General features: G+C 46.2%; 1 protein-coding gene across 3 annotated transcripts in view; it reads right to left on the bottom strand.

Moving 5' to 3' along the window:
- PARVA (parvin alpha) overlaps nt 1-16012 on the bottom strand; it is a 153291-nt gene extending 137279 nt beyond the window's left edge. For 2 of the 3 annotated variants that reach the window (XM_063092673.1, XM_063092676.1), the window contains exon 1: nt 15587-16012. In XM_063092673.1, the coding sequence (XP_062948743.1) occupies nt 15587-15722 (136 nt within the window). In that variant the 5' untranslated portion in view covers nt 15723-16012. The remainder of the gene's footprint in view (nt 1-15586) is intronic. The other variant, XM_063092674.1, reaches the window with a different exon arrangement.
- Nucleotides 16013-16695: the final 683 nt, after the last annotated feature.

The following is a 16695-nucleotide window of genomic DNA, read 5'->3' as shown; positions in this document are numbered from 1 at the left end:
TGAAATTTAAAAATACAGTGCCCAAGAAAATATAAAAATGGCAAAAAAAAAAAAAACTCAACAAAAAACACATGAAAAGATGCTCAATATTAGCCATCAGGGAGATACAAATAGGTAAAATATGAGATTCACACACACTAGGATGGCTATCATCAAAAAGGTAATAACAAGTGTTGGTGCGGATGTGAAGAAATTGAAACCCTCACACACTGCTGGTGGGATATAAAATGGTGCAGACGCTTTGGAAAACAGTCTGGCAGTTCTTCAAAATACCAAACACAGAGTTACCACTCCTAGGTATATATCCAAAAGAAGTGAAAACATATGTTCACCCAAAATCCTGTACATGACAATTCATAGCCACATTATTCATAATAGTTACTCATAATAGCCAATAAGTGCAAACAGTCCAAGTGTCCATAAATGGATACTGATGAAAGGATAAACAAAAGTGGTATATCCATATCATAGAATATTTTTCAGCCATAAAAAGGAAAGACGTACTGATACATGCTACGACATGGATGAACCTTGAAAACATTATGCTAAGTGAAAGACGCCAGACACAAAAGACCACATATTGTATGATTTCATTTATATGAATTGTCCAGAATAGGCAAGTCTATGGAGACGGAAAATAGATTAGTGGTTACTTGGGGGTGGGAAAGAGAGAGAGGAGGGGGGTGACTTCTAAAAGGTACAAGGTTCCTTTTTGGGGTAATGAAAATGTTCTAAAATTGATGGTGGCAATGGTTGCACAACTGTGAATATACTAAAAACTATCAGATTATACCATTTAAATGGGCAAATTGTATCTCAAAAAAGCTGGTATATTGAAATAAAAGTGCCCACTCCTCCATATGATCAGACCACCTCTCCTCTGGACTTGAGCTTCCATCAGAAACCAGAGCATGTTCCCATATCATCAGAAGGCTCCCCGAACTATGTGTCCTGTGTTAAAATCTAGGTCCATCTCTGTGTGCATGTGGCAACGCCATGACACACACACGCTAATGAGTCTGAAGTGAAGGCGAGAGGTCACAGCTGGAAGTGTAGCTGGGGGAGTTACAGCTCATCCAGGTAGGAGATGAAATTGTCATCCACACTCCTGTGAAAACTGATAACCCACTGATCACCAACCCTGCACAAATACAACCTTCCCACCCCAGAGATATAAGCAGGGTGTTTGGGTTTTTTTTCCACACAAGAGCATAAGCTACACCATGAATCACACTTCCCAGAAAGGGCAAAATAGCTGGGAGCCCAAATTACTGAAATTGATGTCATATCATTTGAAAAGCTGACATTCAAGCCTTACAAACTGAATGACAATTGCCATCTATCCAATTCATGGCCCTGGACTCCTGTTTCCCACCTGCTCCAACACCAATTTAAGCAATTCTGAACTTTGATCTCCGTGGCAGAATGTCTCAGATTTATTGAAGTGTCAGGTCCCAATTGTGCTAACATCCATCCCTGGCAGGGCCATTACAAGGTGTGAAATCTGGGTACCCATCGCCCCAGCCATGTTCAGCACAGCGACAATCAGAAGGAACAAATCAATCTGCCTCTCCACAGTCATCGTGGAGCCTCGAAATTTACTATAACGATGGACAAGGAAGAAATGCAGGCAACGGGATCATCCTGTTCTCCCATCACTGGGCATGTGCTAGAGGAGCTACTGAGCCCAAGAGAGGTCTTGCAACCTTCAGCCAAGAGGCAACTGCTACTCCTTGCAAGGGTCTCTTTCAGGATTTAGCTGTATCCTAAGAGTTGCTTTAAAATGGAATTGTGTTTTGCAAACAGCATCAAAACTGTTAGTTCCTGCTGCCCCAGCTTCTTCCAGCTGTCATAATTAACTACCTGTCATCTGCAGGTCTGACCTACCAGGGCTGGCAGTCAGGGATAGCTCAGCCTGCTTTATGCTAAATAGGAAAACCCCTCCCAACTGAGAGGAAAGTTTATTTCCAAGCCTCAAGTGTAGGATAATGGGGTGTATGAGGGAAGAACCAGGGTCCCTGGGTGAACATCGGCAGCCTCCCACCTACCTCCACTCTGGGGTCACATTGAGACTGCAGCTGCCCCTGTCCTCACTTCTCAGCTAGGGTTCTGACCTGCCTGCTAAGTTCTGCCAGCTTTTGTCCCCAGGACCCTGAATCTGAAACTTCACCCTGGATTCGGATGAGTCTCCCTGATTCAGGCCCTCAACAGATGCCAAGAATTCTCTCCTCAGAATCTCTGTACCCTGCTACCTCGGTGCCTGCCTCAAAGGATCTGGCGTGCCCTGCCCCACACTTGGTGATTAGGACTGCAGACCCCTCCAGAACTCCTCTCTCTGTCCCCCTCCTCACCATGCACTCCTGGCATGCCCCAAGCCAAAGCTGCCTAACCAAGCACAAAACCTGCTTTCAGAATAATTGTTTTGAATTGAAAAGTCAATGTATTACTGCAATTGGAAGATTAATTATTCTACCAATGAATGTATCCTGGAAAGAAAAAAGCACAGAGCCTGCTCCACTCAGCCCCTTGGTGTCATCGGGAGCCCTGCAACCTGGATTTATATCACTGTGGGAGCAGAAACAGGCTGGAAGCCTTGCCTCTTCTTGGTCCAACATCATCATCCCAGGAGACTTGCGCATTTTCATGAAGAGCCACATTCAGGGCTCCTCAGAGTCACAGCACAGAACAGAGGAGGTGCCTCGGGTTTTAAAAGAGATAAGGGAGTGTGTGGAGTGAATGGAGTGTGATCCAACAAGGAAATAAATGCCCTGGATACCTGACTCCCAGAGAGCGCCTGCTTCCACGAGGGCCTCCCCAGGAACACTCCCTGAGGTGTTGGGTGTGATAATGACATGCTTCAGCTGGCTCAGAGGAAGTGAGACACCTGACTACTGACTTCTAATGCAGGTGGAGGAAACTGAGCCCGAGGCATCAGCCCAACCCATGCTGCCAAAATCCAGCTGAAACTCAGAAGGCCTCCAAAGCCTGTCCCTCTCTTACTGGACTGGGGACGAGGGGGTCCTTTTCTGGCTTCAAGACCCAGCTTGAAAGCACCATGTCGCCTAAGGGTTCCACCATATGGTGGACCTAAACATGTCTGCTGTGGCACTTGGCCCACTGTCTTGTGATGACCTCCCACTTGTCTGTGGTCACCAAGTTGTGGGGTAAGTCCAAGAATTCAGAAGTTAGGAGGTGGGGAGGAAGTGTTCAAGAGAAAGAGGGACTTCTCAACCAAACCACCAGAGGGGGACAGAAAATGGTGGCTGTGACTCCCAGGGGAGCTTCAAGGATGACGATTCCCAAGGCGGCCACACCTGGGATCTGTCAGAAGGGAGCAGACACTGGGTGACACATGGCGCCATATGTAGGTAGAAGGATGGCTACAGAGAATGTTCTAAAATAAACACCTGCCTGTCCTAGAGTCTGACTCTGAACTTGTTCCTGGCCAAGCTGGAAATCTGTTCTCCCCTGACCTGTTACCCTCCCACTCTCTCACAGACCCCTTAGTTAACCTGGTCCTGCCAGCCAGAAGCCAACAGAAACTTTCAGCCTAACAATGTTGGTTTCACCTTCAAACAACCTACCAGAAAGACCACTCAGACTCAACAGTAGTAATTTCTCTTTGGTTATCAGTTCTAAAGTACTGATGTTAAACAAGCTAATTGTCATACTTTGACCCTGTAATTGCACTTCCAGGACTACATCCAAAGGAAAGTATTCTGAATTTTTTTAAAAAGCTCTAGGCCACATATTTCCAGAAGGGGGGGCGGGAAGAGGACCCAAAGAAATGGTTAACAATAGGACAATCACTCAATGGGATAAAAACTCGCTTAATAAGATTTACAATAACATGAAAAAAATTTACATTATAATAAATGAAAAATGAAGATAAAAAAATTTATTTATGACATACAAAGTATAATCACAATTATAAAAAAGGAAAAAGTTATAATAAAGAAAAAGAATAGAAAGAAATCAGCCAAAGTGCTAACAGTGATTGCCTTTCGCAGTTGCAACTCTGCATGATTGTTTTACCTTTCTATTTTTCCATAAATCCCATAAGCATGGGTTAATTTTATAATGAAGGAGAAAAAAACTTTTATTAGAAAAAAATCAAATGCTAAGTGATTTGGTTTGTCCTTCTTTCCCCAAAGAGAGCATGCAGTAATTAAGAATATTTCCGTGTAAACTAATAAAGTTCACCGCCTCTTCCATCCATTGCCTAACACTGCCCTAAAGCTAGTTCAAAGTGAAGACAGGGCCACTGGCCACAAAGTTGGTTTACTAAGGCTTTAGCAGGCTGGCCTGTTCAAAGCAAATAGAACTGTCACAGCACAGTAAATGCTAATAGAACTAGACTTTAGGTGAGTCCTATAGTGAGCCATATACCCTGCAAACATTTGTCCCAGGCCTGAACAAAAAGCAGCTGCAATGAACAAAGGTGAGGCCCAGCTCTGCAAAGGTGTGGCATCCAGCCCACTCTCTCCTTTCAGCAGGTTTTTCTTTTGCAGGGGGGCGGTGGCAGGTTGAAGTGCAGGAGTCTTAGCGATGGGACCCTCTTGTTGAGGAGTCATAATAGCAGCCCTGCTCTGGCTGGTCTTCAGCTGCCTTAGCATTGCACTTAGTGAGGAAACGAAGCTGAGGAGGGCAAGAAGGTATTGGGGGGGGGGGGGACAGACTTTGGGGAAAGAAAGAAATTTTGAATCTTGTAGAATTTTGGTCTGCACATGTCTCTTATCTCCCCCAATCTTACAAATGGACTATTTTACCTTAGTCCTTCTTCATTTAAGCACTCTCCCATGAATATGTGCAAAGCCATTTCCACAAAGCAAGCTTTTTTTGGATGAAAACAAAGGATGCTGCCCTCCACATTCCATCTTTTCACCCCCTCCCTCTTACCAGTGGGGCCTCCTGGCAGGCTCCATGCTCCGCTACACAGTCAGCACCCACAGATTCTAGGGCCCAAACCTCTGGTCCCAAGGGCCTCTGTTTGTTTGCCAGATAACAGGACTAACTAATAATGGGGGGAGAGAAGAGCCATTTTAATAAGACACACACACACACACACACACACACACACACACACACACACACACACACACACACACACACACACCACACACACCACACACACACACAAAAGTTGGTGGGAGTCCGGGGACCAGAGTCATTCAAGGTTAGAGCAGAGTTTGGGGTAACATGGAGACTCCCATAATGGGAATAAGATGCCCACTGATGATTCAGGTGGTTAGTCAAGAAGCCTTTTGCAGAGCACTTGTTAAGATCCCCGCGCTATGCTAGGCCCCGGGGATACAAAAGTGAACAGAACAAATGCAGAATAAACGCAATCCCAGCCCTCATGGTCTGCAGGGAAAACCAAAGGGAAGCGGGGAGGCCTCCTTGTCCTGGAGCTCTGGTCCTCAGGCAAAGCTTTATTTTGGATTTCCTACTGATTTCAGGCTGCACAACACATTGAAAACTTAACGGAATGTTTACATCTATTTTTTTAAAGTATTTATTTTATTTTAATTTTTAAGGTATTTTTATTATTGAAATTATTGTAGTCCTTTCCTCAAATGTTGTCCTTTTTTCCATGACAGTGAGTGGAGATTTTTACAAATGTTTACATGAGATTTCATCTCTTCTCCTGTACTAATAGCTAAAACATAATTATGAACTGTGCTTGTTAACCAAATAGAGATATTCCATGAGACAAGGAGACTGATTCCTAATATGGAGGTGTCCTTGGGCTGGGGCCCACTTATCCTGGTATCCATCTCCTCCTCCCGACACAGAGGTGCCTTCATTAGTGGAGGAAAGAAAGAGGTCTTTGTGATGATGTAATTCCCAGACCACCCTACACAGACAATAAAACTGAATTTGAGAGAAGCCTGCTGAAATAAGAGCTCAGAAATCATAGAATCTCAGTGCTGCAAGGGCCCGAAGAGGTTATTTAGCCTAATACCCTAATGTCAGAAATGGGCAAATAACACCAGAGAGGGGAAGAGACTTGTCTAAGATTACATAACCAGTTAGTGGTGGGCTATTTTCACCAAGGTAAATATGGAGAAACCCATTCCATGGAAATTCCAATATTATTATGTGTAAAATATTGTTCTAGACAGGAGGGCTATAGGAGGACGACTACAAGAGCGTATGAACAAGATGATGTGGGACCACAGAGAGGAAGCATCTCACTCCTCCAGGGGGCACTACAGAAGGCTACAGGCTGAAGTGGGTATCTGAGTTGGGTCTTAACGAATGAATAGGAATTCATTGTATAGAAAAGGGAAAAAGGTCTTTCCAGATATACAGAACAGCATGTAAAGGTAAAAACATGAAAGAACATGATGTTTTGGGGGAATAAATAGTGATTTGCTGTAGTTGAAATGGAGATTTCTTGGAAGAGAAATAGAGGACACAGGACCAAAAAGGTAAAGGAAAGAGTAGTTGTGAAGGCCTTGAATGCCATGCTAAGAAGTTTGTCTTAGGGAGAAGTTACCTTTGGGTTTTAAAAAACAAGATATTGGCAAAAGGATAAGAATGGGTGAACAAAAATGGACCAGACAGAGAGAGATTAGCTGGGTGGATAATATTTCAAGTGGAAAATAAAGAGGGCAAAATTTTAAAAATAAACGAACAATTAAAGCAGTAATATTTAGAAGGTAGAATCAGCAGGACTTCATGAGGGTGACTGGCTGTGGGGAATGACATGGAGCAGGGCTTGGCAAACTCCTGTCCACAGTCCATATCAGGCCTGCGTCTACATTCTACACCCCGAGCACTAAGAATGGTTTTTACATTTTTAAATTGTTGAGAAAGAACGAAAGAAGACTATTTCATAACACGTGAAAACTATGCAATTCACATTTCAGTGTCCACAACTAAGATTTCACTGGAACACAGCCACACTTGTTTACCTATTGTCTTTGGCAACAAAGGCAGAGCGGAGTAGTTGTGACCCAGGCTGCAGGGCCCACAAAGCCTAAAATACCTGCTACCTGGCCCTTTCAGAAGCTGCTGCTGACCTCTGAAACAGAGGAGGACTGCAATCTTGACAGCTGGTGGATGGCAGAAGAGGAGACAGACTTGGGCAGAACCCCAGGAAACACTACAGAGGGGAAGACAGAATAAGAAAGGCCTGAGAAGGGGTCAGAAAAAAGAGTAGTCAAAGACACAGGCAACAAATTCAGTGTAGATAAGGTCAAGGGATAAGGCAATTTTAAGGAAAAGAAAGCTGAACAATGCCAAATGCCTCCAAGACCCCAGGTAGAATCAGGATTGAAAAGGAGACAGTGGATTTTGGAGACCTCAGCCAGGGTAGTCACTCAAACAGTGGGGACAGAATTGGTTTTCCAGTTGGCTTCCAGGACTCCACGTGCTCCTGGTTCTCCTCCTGTCACACTGGTTCCCATCCCCCTTTTCGGTCTCTTGCTGGCTCCTCCTCATCTCCCACCTTCTAAATCTTGGAAGCTGTTGGGCTCAGTCCTTGGACCCCCTCTATTTTCTATCTGTGCTCTCTTCCTCAGTGACGCCATTCAGTCTCATGGCTTTATGTACACTTACACACCGTTGTATCTCCAGCCCGGAACCAGACTCACAGAACCAACTGCAAACTCAACAGCTCCACTGGGAAGTCCAACAGGCACCTTTGACTGAAAAGTCCAACACTGTGCTCCCGCTCTTCCTCCCCAAACCAGCTTCTCCTGCTGAATTCTCCAACTCAGTTAAAATCAATCCCATCGTTCCTGTTGTTCAAACCAAAACCCCTGGAATCATCTTGATTCCACTCTTTCATCTTCCATCCAATCTTTCAGTAACTTCCATCTGCTGTATCTTTAAAATATATCCAGAATTTGAGGCTCACTCCTTCTACTGCTACCACTCTGCTCTAGACCACTACCATCCCTCCACTGGATCATTCTAGCAGCCTCCGGACCCATCTCCCTGTTTCCACCTCTGCTCCCCACCCTTTAGTCACTTAACACCATCAGAGTGATCCTGTTAAAACCAAAGTGAGATCATGTCATTTCTCTGCCAAAAAAACTCCTCCTGAATCTTCCAATCTCACTCTGAGTAAAAGCCCAAGTCTTACAATGGCCTCCAGGGCCCTAAAAAATGTGCCCATCACTCTATTAACTCTGCGACCTCTCCACCTTCCAAAATTATGCTCACTTTCTCCAGTCATATTGACCTCCTTGCTGGTCCTCAATAATATACCAGCTCCAGTCCTGCCTCAGGGTCTTTGAGTTTGCCATTCTCTCCACCTACAATGGGCTCCAAGATATACACGGGGCTCTCTCCCCCATTTCCTTCAGGTCTTGAATCACACAGACCCTTCCCAGTAAGACCTTCTCTAGCCATCCTATTTTAAATCACCAACTGTCCCTCATCCCACAACACTCCATTCCTCCTTTTCCTACTTTATTTTGCTCAATAGCAGTTATCACTACTCTAACAAAGTAGACACATTTTACCAATATGTCTTGTTTATTATCTGTCTCCCCTACTAGAACGCAAGCTCCAGGAGGGCAGGGAATTTTGTCTGTTTTTTTCCTTTCCAGTACTTAGCACCATGCCTGGTACATGGCAGGCACTCAAATAACTGGTGAAAGAATGAGAATAGTGGACAGAACGTGACTAGGAGATAAGACAAGAGAAGCAAGTACTGACAACTCTTTCAAGACTTCTGGTGAGTAGCTTAAGAGGAAACCAACATCAGGAGATTTTATTGAAATGGGAGAGACTCAAGCATATTTACAGAATGTTAGGGGCACAAAGCAGCAAGAAAAAGACTGGGGATATGAACAATAGGGTATCTGGCTATACCAAGTCTGGGAAGAAGCTGAAAGAAATGGCCTCCCCAGCAAAGGGAGAAGGGACTTTCTTGAAAGGGACTAGGACAGGAAGGGAACATGAAAGGAGAGTAGTTATATTAGTCCGTTTCTGTTGCTTATAACAAAGGTATCTGGAACTGGGTAATTTGCAAAGAAACAATATTTATTGCTTATGGTTTCAGAGGCTAGGAAGTCCAAAGTCCAGGGAACACTTACGGTGTGAGGGCCTTCTTTGGTGGTGACTTTATAGCAACACAGTGGTCTCACATGGTAGGAAATGGCAGAGCAAAGAGAGAGACTCTCAAGTGGTCTCCTTTTAAAGCCATCAGAACTATGCCCATGAACTAGAGCATGGTCCTTACAATCTAGTCACCTCTTTAAGGCCCTACCTTTCAATTATCATAATAGGATTTCCCACCCTCAACACTTACAGTGGAGATTAAGCTTCAGTGATTTGGGGGGAACATTCAATCCACTGCATTCCACCCCTGTCCCCCCAAAATCATATCTTTTTCACATACAAATATATTCATTTCATCCCCATAGCCCCAAAGTGTTAACTTGTCCCAGCTCAAAAGTCCAAAGTGGAAAGTCGCATCTGTAAAATCAAAACAAATTATCCACTTCCAAGTTACAATTGTAAGGCAAACATAGGGTACATGTTCCAGTTCAAAAAGGGAGAAACAGGCCAAAAGAAAGGTGTAACAGGTCCCAAACAAGTTCAAAACCCAACAGGGCAAGCATCAAATCTCAAAGTTGGTGAATCATGTACCTTGAATCCATATTCAGCATTCTCTGCATGCTGGTGTGGGGGTTGAGGCCCCGAGTCCTCAGACAGCTCCACTTCTTTGGCCTTCCTGGTCTGAGGCCATGCTTCAGCTCTCCCAGGCTGGCATTGCAGGCTGATAACTCCACAATTCCGAGGTCTCCATGGTGGTCCCACTCTCATGGCTCCACTAGGCATGATGCTGATGGGGTTTCTCTGCCGCAACTCCAACCCCACATTTCCTTTGACATTGCTCTAGCGAAGACTCTATGCAGTGAATCTGCCCCTGTGACAGATCTCTTCCTGGGCCCCCCGGCTTTTCCATACATCCTTTGAAATCAGGGTAGTGGCTCCCAAGCCTTCACAGCTCTGGCTTTCTGTGAGCCTGCAGACCTAACACCACATGGATGCCACCAAGGCTTCTGGCTTGTATCTTCCAAAGCTTCAGGTCCAGCCACAACTGGGGCCAATTTAGCTACAGTTGGAGCAGCCAAAGCAGCTGGGGTGCTGGTGCTAGAAGCAGCTTCCCGAGGTGGTCCTGGGCAGCGAGCCCATGGAGGGTGCCTCAGGCCTGTTCCCCAAGACCATTCTGTCTCCCTAGGCCCTGGGCCTGTGATGGGAGATGCAGCCTCTAAGATCTCTGAAATGCCTTCAAGGTCCTTTTTCCCTTCTCTTGATAATCCCTTTCTTCTGTACTAATCTCCTTAGCAAACAGTTTCAGGGCTGCACCATTGCATTTTTCTCCTGAAAATGCTCTCTGCTTCTCTACCACATAGCCAGGCTGCAAATTTCCCAAATCTTTACTGTCTACTTCCCTTTTAATTATAAATCCTGGCTTTATGTTATGCCTTTTCTGCCATAACTCAGTGTAGGCTGTTGCAAGTAGTCTTACAGCTTCCTGAACGTTCTGCTGCTTAGAAATTTCTTCTGCCAAATACCCTGGGGCTCAGCACCTTGTGGTTCCACATTCTATAAATCTTTTGGGCATAAGCAGAATGCAGCCAAGTTCCTTGCCAGTTCATAGCAAGGGTGATCTTTGCCCCAGTTTCCAATAAGCTCTTTCTTATCTCTATCTGAGATCTTCTCAGAATGGCCTTTACTATCCATATTTCTATCAGCATTCTGCTCACCACCATTTAACCAGTATCTAAGACATTCCAAACTTTTCCTGGTTTTCTTGTCTTCTTAACTCCTACTAGAAAAAGCATCTAGGTTTTTTCCAGCCTACTCCCTCAAATTCTTCCAGCCTCTCCTGAATAACCAGTTCCAAAGCCACTTCCACATTTTCAGGTGTTTGTTATAAGCAATATCCCACTCTTGGTACCAATTTTCTAAATTAGTCCATTTCTCTTGCTTATAACAAAAATATCTGGAATTGCGTAATTTGTAAAGAATCAATATTTATTGCTTATAGTTTCTGAGGCTGGGAAGTCCAAAGTTCAGGGAACACTTATGATGAGGGCCTTCTCTGGTGGTGGCTTTATGGTAACACAGGGATCTCGCATAGTAGAAAATGGCAGAGCAGAGAGAAAGAGAGACTCTCAAGTGCTCTCCTCCTAAAACCCTCAGAAATACACCCATGAACTAGGGCAGAGTCCTTACAATCTAATCACCTCTTCAAGGCCCCACCTTTCAATTACCGTAATAGGATTTTCCACCCTCAACTTTTTCAGCGGGGATTAAGCTTCAATGACTTTGGGGGGCCATTCAATCCACTGCAGTAGTAGATATGGGTGGGATTGGGCAGGGTGATGGAAACTTGGAGGAGCTCATACCTGGTCCTCAATTTTCTATCTCAAGGTCTGGGGAAGGACTTGAGAGGTGAGGGTTTGAATAAGACACTTTGGAAAATGAGAGTGCAAACTGATTAGGAGAGAAGAAAAGAACTGGTCTGCAGTGTTAAAGGTTCTGCTACCTCTAAAAACCACAAATCTGTTGCTGGGATTCTCCTCAGCAACACTGGACAGCCAATGAAATTCAAGTAGTAAATACAATCAAATGGTAGTATTATTATAAGAATTATGAAATTAAAGCCCTCATTGTATACTTCAGGCACTAGAAAAAATTTAAAACTCTGAGGGGTAAGGACTTAAATAAACGGGTAAATGATAAAGATGGCCATTGCGACTGACCTAATTTGGGGTACCTTCAGCTGGCAGATAATATTCAAGATGGTGTTCCTGGAAAGCAAGTCTTGAGGACAGATCTGGAGGAAGAAAGATAAAAAGTGGCCCTCTGGCAAGTAGATCTGAAAGGCTAGACTAAGAAGCAGCACAGGAGGGCCATGTACAACATAAATTGGGACTGGAAACCCAAAAGAGAAGATCCACGAAGAAAAACAAAAGGGCCTACATATTTTGAAAAGCTGAAATGTGACATCTTGAGAAATAAGAGAATTTGACTTGCAAAGAAAGATTCCTTAACTCTTTAAGGGACCAAAATAGTGCCGCAGAGGCTTCGTACAGTCATGGTCTACAAGGCTCTTTACAGAACCTGTGGAACCTTCTGCAGTCCATAACAAAAAGACTATTTCAAATTTCAAAGACTATTTAAAATTGAGTTGTCAATTTTTTTTTTTTTGTAATTTGACCGGTAAGGGGATTGCAAACCTTGGCACGGTGTGGTCTGCACCACGCTCAGCCAGTGAGTGCACCGGCCATCCCTATATAGGATCTGAACCCGCGGCCTTACCAGCACCGCACTCTCCGAGTGAGCCACAGGGCCGGCCCGAGTTGTCAATTTTAACAGCTACCAGTATTCGTGCCATCCAATACATATTTCATATTCTATCTCATTTAAGTTTCACACTTTTTTGTAAGGGAGGAATTTTTATTCCCATTTTATAGATGAAGAAACAATGGCTTACAGAGGTTAAGGAAATTGTCCTAAGTCACAGCGATAAATGAGGGGCTAGACCAGAAATCAAACCCAAATGTGTCTGATCATAAAGACCATGCTTTTAACCCCTATTCTCTCTTGCCTTTCTAGCACTATTTTTTCTTATGAAAACACAGGAGTGATGACTGTATTCTTATGAGACTTATAGTCATTCAATGAAAGAAGATGTATTTTATATGAAATTATTGACCTAAATATTCTAACTAACATGTATTATGTCTTTCCAATCTTTATGACCTACAGTGGGACACAGCAGGTATCAGGTGATTGAATGGGAGTCCTTGGGTGCAGGAGAATTCTATACCAAAGCACTGGGATATATGGTGGACAGACCACTGTCAGTGATCTTAAGGAATCATGAAGAATGAGAGGTTCTAGAACCCCAGGCAGAAAGTAGAAGGAGGCAGATTCTGCAAAGCACAGAGCTATGAGCTTATGTGATGCAGAGCAAGACCCAGCTTTATTGTTACGGAAGTGCTGGTTAGAGGGCCCTGATCACTGAGAGCATACGCTTGCGAACAACAGTCATTTCAGACCAACCCACTGCCACCTTAGATTTCCAGAATGGCTCCCAGACCACCACCATGCAGCAAAAATCAGCCGGAGCTGGGTGGTGGCCGGCCCCTTTAGAAGAAGCCATGTGCTCTTCCATTCACCCATTTACAGCTCTTAGATTAGCTAATAGACTGAATGACATAATCAGGACTTTACAGTTAAGTATAAGGAGGACAAAACTATGATCTTGCAGTTTCAAAAACCCAACTGAGTAAATCCAAGATAGGGAAGAGTATGGTTTAGGACCAACAAATATAAAAATGTCTTGAATAAGCTGATAACAAGCTCAATGAGAGAAAAGAGCATGATGTAACTGTCAGAATAAAGGAAAGCAACCTTAGCTGCATGAATAGAACATGGTGTCTATGCTAGAATAAGGGAGGTGACAGTCCTGTTCTAATCTGGCCTTGTTGGCTTGAACTACTATATTGACTTCTGGGTAGCCCACTTGGACAGGGTCTGCTAGGTCCTCTCCATTTCCCCCCACTTCCACTGGATCTATTCTCTGCACTGTTCTGTGCCCTACATAGGCACAGCTCCCATAGGAGCTGGCCCCTACATAGCTCCCATGGGAGCTGGCCCCTACATACTGCATCACCTAGATTCCCGTGCCCTAGTGGCTTCCCACTGGGTTCAGCCAATGGGAAGCACCGGCAAGAGATTCAAGGGCAAGAAGAGAAAGAGCATGCAGAACTGACATCTCTTGTGTCACTCACTCCCTCCTCCATCTGCGTGATCCTGACAGTGGCCGCGTCCCTCAACAACTACAGTTCCTGTTGGGCAGCCCCTCATCCACAGGTCCAGCTTTTAATGGGTTCTAGTATGCTTCCTTTGTCCCTTCAGGAGCAGGGGCAGTAACAGCTTCCCCCTGTAGCTAGCCCCTAGGGACCTCAGCTTCCTTTCTTGATTTCCGTAACCCCGTCCACAGTTCTGTAAATAGTCCCTTCACTAAATTATTTTCAAAATCCTAACTAAGTTGACCTTCTGTTTCCTGAAGGGATCCTGAATGAAACTGAAGAGAGGGTGCCAGAGGTCCTTAAAATCACGTCTATGAGGAATAGCCATAAGAATAGAGGATGTTTGGCCTGGTGGAGGGAAGACTCCAGAGAGCAGGCTAGTCTGCTTGAAAAAGGGGAAAGGCCACCATAAGACTCAGTTTCCTGGCTCCACAAGCAGAAGGAGGCACAGAGAGACCAACTTTTGGTTAAATATAAAGTAACCTTTTCTACAGAGTGGGTAAAGGTGGGATGAGTATGCCTGGCAGGTCTTGAGCTTCAGGATTCTGAGTTGCCCAATCTTAAGCTGGATGAACTTATATCAGAAATACTGTAGGAAATAGGATAGCCTAGAAAAGGGCTTTCCAAGTGAGGATTTCATGATTTGCCACCAACTGCACATTACTTGAGGTTTTACCAAAATAACAAAAAAGGGGGGAAACTCTGGGGATGTGTTTTGCTGCTTCTGGATTCAATGTAGAGAACAGAAAGTCTCGTTCTTTGTGTCCAGTTTGATAATTCTCAACACTGAAGTTGTTTTCATGCTTCAAGATAACTCGAGAACATGAAATTTATTTTACATCTCAGCATCACAGCCTTCAAAAGTGTTATTTCCAATCCACAGAGCAGTCTGTTAAAACAATTTTTTTTAAACCTAGCAACTTTTGTTTACACACCTATCGCTTTAACGCCAGTTGAGAACCGCCACCTCATTTTTCAAACCAAAAACCAGGATGCAAAATCTGCCCATGGAACAAAATATTTACATGCAAACTAGCCTGGAAAAAAATAAGATCGCCTCGGCGCATCCTGGTGGGAAAAAGAAAATGGTTTTTGCAAAAGCCCGGAAGGCCTGAGTTCACAGCAGGGTCATGGCCCAAGATGTCTAACTCAGGATGTCTCCTCGGGTGAGAGTATCATTTATTACACCGCGGGACGGCTAGGACAGCCAGTCCTTCGCTCATTCATTCCACAAACGTTTGATATTGGTCTACTCCATCCACAGAGCCTTACTGGGCCCTGCAGGCGGAAAAAGATCCAGAGGCCAAGCTGCTGCAAAAGGACTTCAGCGAGTATAGGAAACGACCTGATTTCAAAGACCAATGAAGGCAAAGAGTGAGCGTGACTGCGCCCAGAAAAGTTCTAGCAGAAACTTGGGAAGTGCCAGCCTTCGAGCACTGAGAGGGCGGGGACACGGGCCTACTGGAGGACGCCGCCTGCGGGCTGGGTCCGGGCCCAGGATGGGGGTCCGGCCGCCTGCCGGTGCCACGCGGCGCCTGCCCACGACCCGGCGGGGACGTCGGCCTGGTCCCAGGCCCAGGAAAGCAGCGCCCAGCAGCCGCAACGGCCTCGGCGGCCCCACGGTCCAGGGCTGCAGCGCGGGGGGCGCACCGCTCCGACCCGACGCTCCCGGGAAGCGCGCGCACGCCCCGCCGCGCCGGGCACCCGCAGCGCGCTCCCGCCCGGCCCCGGCGCCCCGGCCCCTCCGGCCCCCGGCCCCGACCGCTCGCCCGGCCTGGGTCGGCCGCACTCACCCTCCTTGGCTTTCTTCCTCCGGGCCAGGGTCCCTCCGAGTTTCCCCAGGAAGGAGTCATCTTTCTTGCGGGACGGGGGCGACTTGGGAGTGGGGGACTTGGGGACAGAGGGCGACTTCTGCGGGGAGGTGGCCATGGCGGCGGAGCGGGCAGCCGCGGGCCGGCCGGTAAGCGGAGCGGGCGCTGGGCGGACGCGGCGGACGGCGGCGGGACTGAGGCTGCGGCTTTCCAAACGGAAGCGGAATTATTCCAAGCATTCGAGGCAGCTCGCTCTCGCCTTTCCCTTCCCTCGCTCCCTCCCTCGCGCCGCCCTCCGCCCTGGAAGGAGCTGCGCGCTCGGCCTGCGCCCCGGCCCGGCCCGCGCCCCCGGCTGCCCGGAGCAGGGAGGGTGCTCCGCGTCTGACCCTGGCAGGACTCGCGGGTGTGTGTGTGTGTGTACCGGGAGCGCTCGAGCCTGGAAGCTGCATTCCCCCTGCTCTGCACCCAGCACACGTCCTGGCACAAATCAGGATCTGAACGGAACCGACCCTGCTATTCAATCTCCTGGCGTCTTCTCCCTGGCAGCTCAGTGAGGGGCTCGCTCTTCTGCATTGCTGCCTGTACAGTTATTAGGCCCATGTCTTGTGTCCACGAAAGAGAGTGAGTGAACCAGCTCCTGGAAGAAATAGTTGGGGTGAACCAGAATGTGCTCAGGACCCACCAAACTCGGCACAACCAGCCACTCCTGCACTTATCTTATCTATGGCTGTCAACCTCTGCTCTACCCCTATCCAACATGGAGACGTTTGAAGTTCATGAGGGAACAGCTGAGGCTTCTTATTCTTGCAAGACGTCCGTGTCTCTAGCAGTTCAATGGCTTGTACAAAGGAGGATCCCACATGTTGGTGGAAACATGAATGGGAAAGGCATGACCATGGGTGGACTCCTGTGAGATACCCCTCCCCCCCCACACACACTTATCCTGTTTAAACAGAAGCAGCAGGGTGACAATCAGACTCATTTGGGTAACAGGGGAGTCACACAAAAGTGTTTCAAGGACTCATGCTGGAAATGGTTAAGAGGCATGTTTTATTGTGCCTGCCCACTTGGGCTCTCATCTGTGTGTATCT

The sequence above is a fragment of the Cynocephalus volans genome, chromosome 4 (assembly GCF_027409185.1).
Source record: "Cynocephalus volans isolate mCynVol1 chromosome 4, mCynVol1.pri, whole genome shotgun sequence".
In the NCBI taxonomy this organism is placed as follows: domain Eukaryota; kingdom Metazoa; phylum Chordata; class Mammalia; order Dermoptera; family Cynocephalidae; genus Cynocephalus; species Cynocephalus volans.
This window is presented reverse-complemented; position numbering and strand designations above follow the sequence as displayed.